Source organism: Saccostrea cucullata, unplaced genomic scaffold (genome assembly GCF_032062105.1).
Source record: "Saccostrea cucullata isolate Sc308-1 unplaced genomic scaffold, CSIRO_AGI_Scuc_v1 ctg8300, whole genome shotgun sequence".
Classification (NCBI taxonomy): Eukaryota; Metazoa; Mollusca; class Bivalvia; order Ostreida; family Ostreidae; genus Saccostrea; species Saccostrea cuccullata.
In genome coordinates this window covers 20,923-27,803 of record NW_026926778.1, presented here as the reverse complement: position 1 = coordinate 27,803, position 6,881 = coordinate 20,923, and the positions used below count along the sequence as shown (strand labels likewise).

Sequence of the window (6,881 nt, the reverse complement as noted above, 5' to 3'; positions counted from 1 at the left end):
TTTTCTCCTGTATGGGGGAGACAATTAACAAATGCAACATTACTTTTTTAAGACAAGGCACATATGTTAGTAGCATATATACTAGTGTATTCCTGCTTTTTTTTCTTGTGTTCGCTACCACTGCCCCAAATAATCATATTATTGATTATACCATTTCAACAATACTTTTCTACGACCACTTATTTTGTTTTAACAGAATAAACCTGATTCATCTGTCCTTTGATATGTGTAGGTGTTTATTTGGTATGCTTTCATTTCTGATTCAAAATTTATACAAAATATTGATATGAAGAAAAAACAATAAATATACATGCATTGAACATTACCCCTTCTCTTTGCAGTTTTCTTCCACCTGGTCACCAAGTAACGTAGAGCAAAAAATAATCAAAACAAATAAAGGCTTCATGTCTAACCCAATCTTGGCTGCATGATATCATATGTGAACGAATTATATTTCCGTGTTTGTTAGTTGAAAACAAAATGTAATTAGTACAGAATCATAAAATAAATGATTTTAGACAGAATGTAGAAATAATTTGTTTCCATTTTCTGACACAGTTTGCTGAAGCGCCCATGTTTTTTAGTACCTCTTATGAAGAGTCCATTGCCATAAACAAAAAGAATGATTAAATTTCAAGAGTAAAAACTTGTGGAATATTGCATGCATATACTTTATAGTTTAAACAAGTGTTTTTTTAATACCTAAAATCACAGTGGGAGAAATGTTTCAACAAGAGTTAGTTGCAAATCTTTTTTGTCAGTAGAAAATTAAATTCGATGGTTTGCATAATGTCATGCAATATGGACAGTGAACCTCACGTGAAATAAAAAGAAAAATGGAAACGCCACTCCCTGTATTACCAAGATTATACGTGTCTGCACTGACAGTTAATGGCACAATAAATAGTAATTTCAAGATTAGTGCATCAATAAAAAACATGTATTTAAGCCTTAATCTTAAAACCACTTTCATATAACAGAAAAAAGCGTTCAAAAATTAACTGCTTTAAACAACCATTAATCTACTATTAAGCTACCAATAAACAGCTGCTCATAAGTGGTGTTTCGTCCTGTGAATACAGTAACTGAAACAACTGATATTATAATATATATGCACTGTATAGCGAAAGTGAGATCAACATGACGGACACATTCCTATAACAAACCTTTTTATTTATAAAATTTCTGTACACCCAATTGCCTTAACTGTTCGGCATTGACTTTGATGTGTTCATTTATTGATGTAAGCACAATAGTTACATTTTACTCGGGATAATCTAAATAAAAAGGGAAAAATTATTTCAAATTAATCAAACATCTATACATTCATATAGCAACCCTTATCATTAAATACCTGCCAAAATTCTTGTAAAAACATTTATTAATCTAGCTAGTATCAGCATGTTGGTCCAACAATGGTGCAGTGTTATTGTGAGTGAAATAACAAACAAAAAGCAAATCAATATACACAATGTGTATATATAATGAGCTATCTTGACATGCAATCATATAACATAGTATTTTATTTTTACCTGTTCAAAATCATATCCTATTTGTTTTTTTTTTTAATTTTCTTGACTGCAATTAAAATGTTATTACATACATATACGCATAAAACCTGGTGCAATGTTGTTGTGAGTGACATAATAAACAATAAGCTTTTTAATATACACAATGTGTACATGTTTATATTATAAACTATCTTGAAATGCAATCAAATTACATAGTTTTTTTTATTTTTACTTGTTCAAAATCATATCCTATGCTTTTTTAATGTTCTTGACTGCAATTACTGTTATTAATACATATACTTATAAAATCTTTCAGGTGGATGTTAGTGATTGTTCAACGCTCGAAAAGTAATCAAGCTCTGTAAGTAAAAGGGAGAGAAAGAAAGAGTAAAATATTCTATTTGCTAAAGTGGGGTACTGCTCAGAACTTTTTTTACGTTGACAAACGAATTTCCTCACTGCAGCTGTCTGTCAGAAAATCGAGTCCGTGGTAATCTACGTTTTGGTGTCACAGGGTGGCTGGCGGCTTCCAAAATCACAAAGCAATGTGTATAAAATAGTTTTTTATTACAGATATTTACAAACACACGCGAAGTATAACTGTCTGAATGGCTCACTGGCTGAATGGCATGAATGGTACAGATGGCATAAGTGGCCTAAATAAATGGGGCCTATAAAATAAAACAAAGTTAGATACAGACATATTATAATTAAACATTTGCTCATACTTGTACATTTTGCTGTACATTTACTTAGGTGCATTTTACTGCATTACACTTTACTTAGTTGCATTTTACTGCACTGTACTTATACTTCACCTCACATACTACTTTATAGAACTTTTACGTTCACACATAAACTAAGTGTACTACTTGTAGACAACCGTTTTAAGACGAATACTATACGCCATACTTTATACATACAACACTACGTCTACATTATACATATACTCATACACTTATACTTTTACTTATAAGACATATACTTTACATGAGCAAATACTACTTCGAATCTAACTTACGAATGAAATTATAGAACAAAGTTCTGTGGCCATTTCAGGAATTAAAACCCTCAATAAATCATACAGTTAACGATAATGAATAAAATACACTTACCCAGAATAGGTGGACCTCTGGTCATGAAATATTAAAACATTAAACAAAAATAACGTAGAAAGTTGAGCAGTCTTAGACACTTCTGCTCTCTCCAATTGCTACGCCCAATCTGATTTCTCAAATCACGGGATTTTAAATCGCCAGGTAAAACCTGCTAAACAAGCTTAAAAGTATGGTAAACATATTGGGCAAATAATATTGGTAATATAGAATTCAGATAAAATATATGGAAAACAAATACGGACATCAGTTGTGACATTAGGCACTACGCAGGTGTGCAGACTTCCCTGTTTTTGTATTTGCAAAGAATTACTTGTTAGTGATATATCTGTTATGTACATGAATATGCGTGGTGATATATCCACTTGTTCATGTACTTGTTGGCGTAAACTCGTACCTAGATTCCTTATATTAATCTCTTGCAGTGACGAATGCATTTAAGCCTCATTGTCTTAATGACCTAATACATTTAAGCAGAAAGATTGAACTGTAATTTATTTCTCAAAGGCTCATAAAACATTCAAACCGATCTAGATATGTTTTATTATTCAACCAAACGTAGTTTTTTGGTTAAATATAATTAATGATAAAATAATATTCAGACAAGCACTTTGCTATGCATCCTTACATAAGTATCAATTTAATTTTCATACTAATATAATGTACCTAAAATAATGGATTGCTTGATTTTTATTTTACGTCCCTATCCAGAATTTTTAACTTATGTAGAAGTTGTAACTAAATGCCGTTGAAGGTCTTCAAATACTTAATTTTAATTGGCACAAAGGCACATTGGGCAGTGGGATGGGGGTCTTAATCGTGCGACCAGCTGCCGTGATACAGGTTTTCGAACTTTTAATTTCTCAACTCCAGAACAAGCAGCTTCCACTTCAAGGTCCCGAGCCCATGGTGAAGGAACAAGTCCTTTCTATTTTTATCGACTTACGAAAGTCGTTGAAGAGATTGTAAATTTCAGTCTTTCTTAAACTTGTAGGTTTGTATATAAAATATTCTATCGTTATAATGACAAATATCCTACGTAGAAAAGGAAAATACTTACTGCATACTCAATGAACAAACCAGAGAGATTCGAAAGTCAAAATGGATACGGAGAGTAAAGTTGGACTGAGACATAGAGCTGAGAAAATGAATTGAAATTTCGTCTTTATAATGATTAGTTAACTTTTAGGTTAAAAACCATAAACAACCTCGAAAAGGTTTTATAGAATAAAATTAACGTTGGTATTTATTTTCAACGCAAATCTTTCTTAGTATTCTTCAGAATCCTTTTGAAGGAGTCTATACTTTTTGGGTACATTGCGAGTATATGTGAGGCATCCTAGCTGTGGTGAAGGATTTTTCCTAAGATCCAGTTAGATTACTTTAACTATGATGTTTGCGACTTCAGTAAATATTAAAGACTGATTTTATGCTAACGTTTTAATATTTAAAAGTAAAACAAAACATGTCGAATACAGTATACCGTAAGTAATGTCAGTGAGTTAAAACAGTTTCATTGACATTTGAAGGGGGAGATCGAAATATCAAGTTTCAAATAATTAGGAACCTGCTCCGATTATCTTTTCTTTAGAGGGCGCCACAGGCAAACACGGTCCTGTATCGGAACACCCTCGCGCCTTATCAGTAGTTACCGATCGAAGAAAAACGTAAACAATCTGCTGTCAAACACATGCTCGTAAAACATGCCTGAAACTTGTTGTTGTGTGCCGAATTGTAGTAATCGGGGTGGCCATATATTTCCAACAGATCCGTTAAGAAGAAAAGCATGGATACACGCAATAAAACGTGGTGAAACTCGTTTTCAAAGCTGGACTCCGTCAACTCATGCTGTTGTTTGCAGAGCACATTTTAAATCAGACGACTATTTGACTGAAACCCAGCATGGTAACAATATTTATTTATTTATTTTGAAATCTTTGATAAGCATGTGCAAAGTAATGTTAATAGATTTTATTCTGAGCAATGTTTATGCCTTATTTGCTTAGATGAAATGCACTAAAATATCGAATCCCTTGTTTACCTCTCATACGAAGTAATCTGATAACGTTACAGACACTGCCACATGCAGACTCCCCACTGACAACTTCAATTACTGGTCATTAATTACAAACGCATTATCTTTTAACAATATAAACACAAGGCATGTCTAAAAGAACACATGCTGTTTCCTGATAATTTATGCATATCTACCAGTACAAGATACTGTGTTTTGACATTGACGTCTAATTAGCACCCTGCTTAAAAACAAATTTGACCTGTTTAGTTGAATTAATAAACACATGGGCATGTTTTGTAACATCAATTTTATAACAATAATACTTGTAATAATAAAAATATTTTAGTAAATTTATATTTGTTTTATTTGCTTTAAAAAGTTAGTTCAAATTATAAATTAATTATTTAATAAATAATCTAGTACTATGAACAAGTATTGATATATTAAATAATTTAATTCTTAGGAACTACTCCTTTAAGTAAAAGATTGAAGAAAACTGCAGTGCCAAGCATTTTTCCCTGGGTAGAGCCAAGTCCACATTCACATGAACGAGCCGACAGAGCCAAGTCCAGAGGCATCAAACGAAAACTAGCAGAAGAATTTTCTGCTTCGTCTTCCATAGATGAATTCATCTATACATCAGCTGATGATCTGCAAGTATCCGAGGAAATTGTATCTAACTCTACCCAAATTTTGGCTGAAGAAATTCAAGTCACTGTTCAGAAATCTGACGTTAAATTTTTTGATGTACAGACACAAACTCCTCGGTATCCCCCAATGAGTATTGAAAACTTTACAAATGATGATGCTGGAGTAAATTTCTATACTGGATTGGAAACTCTAACTAAATTTTATTTTGTTTTAAGAACCTTAGGACCCGCAGCTCACTGTTTGAATTATATTTATCATAAGGTTTCAAACATAAGTGTTCCTGACCAATTTTTCTTAGTCCTCTGCAAGTTACGGCGCCATACGACCAATTTTGAACTTTCAAAATTATTTGGAGTTTCCGAAAAGACTGTATCAAATATATTTTTTACATGGATTTTATTCATGAGTAAGCAATGGCAGGAAATCGACATTTGGCCTACAAAGTATCTTGTAAAATATTACTGTCCATCAGATTTTAAAACAAAATTTCCAAATACTAGAGTGATAATAGATGGCACAGAGTGTCCAATTAAAAGACCAAAGTTACCAAAGCCACAGCAAGCAACGTATTCTACCTATAAAAACCGTAACACGGTAAAAGTTCTTGTAGGAGCGACACCAGGTGGATTAACATCTTATATTTCTACAGCTTATGGGGGATCCACAAGTGACCGTCAAATAGTTGAAAGAAGTAGGCTGTTAGAAATGTGCAATTCTGGAGATTCAATAATGGCGGACAAAGGTTTCAATGTGCAGGATATGTTTGTACACAGGAACATTCAAATAAATACACCAACATTTTTCAAAAAGAAAAACAGAATGTCATGTGCTACTGTGATTGAGGACCGAAAAATATCCAGCAAACGTGTGCACATTGAGAGGATCATTGGACTTGCAAAAACATTCAAAATTCTGACTGAGCCTATGAATAGTTCTGAAACAAAACTTTCTTCAGAAATAATCTATGTTTGTTTCATGTTGTGTAATTTTAAGAATTGCATAGTGCCATCTTATGCATAACTTGGTATTAAAAATGACATAATAAGAGAAAAAAGTCTTTATTTCATTTTTCTTTATTGCAACTACATTTTCCATCATATGTCTTGAAAAAAGTTTTTTCCAATAGAGCAGACTTAAAAAAATCTTCATAGAATTCATTCAATTTTTTCTTCATCTCATCAATAAATTTATCATCCCTTTCTATTGCAAAGAACAAAAAGTCATTGAAAGTATACACAACAAATATACACTCATTTTTCTCTGCACAGTAAAGTTGTCCTTGGACCTGATAGTAATAGTCATGGGTTTTATTCAAATAAAATTTACTTCCAGACTGCTTGATATAAGGAACTGTTTTTGAGGAAATAAAACTGTTTCTTGCCACATATGGACACTTAACTTCAATCAAGGTGTCATCGTCAATAATACCATCTGGGGTTGCTGCTAAATGAGGGGAGTCCAGACTGACACAAATTCCACTATTGTAAACTGTGCGTCCCGAAATTTCCTGGTACTTCTTCACAGCTTCTTTTTCGTATTTTCTTCCATGAAGAACAGGTTTAGCATTAATTTTTTGTGCCTTTGTTG

At 32.5% G+C, this 6,881-nt stretch overlaps 1 protein-coding gene across 1 annotated transcript; it reads left to right on the top strand.

The window, feature by feature from the left end:
- The first annotated feature begins 4,195 nt into the window (after positions 1-4,195).
- LOC134272644 (uncharacterized) lies at positions 4,196-6,469 on the top strand. The gene is made up of 2 exons (XM_062754853.1): positions 4,196-4,531; positions 5,107-6,469. The coding sequence occupies exons 1-2, from the start codon at positions 4,330-4,332 to the stop codon at positions 6,312-6,314; spliced, it is 1,410 nt and encodes a 469-aa protein (XP_062610837.1). The 5' UTR covers positions 4,196-4,329; the 3' UTR covers positions 6,315-6,469.
- Positions 6,470-6,881: the final 412 nt, after the last annotated feature.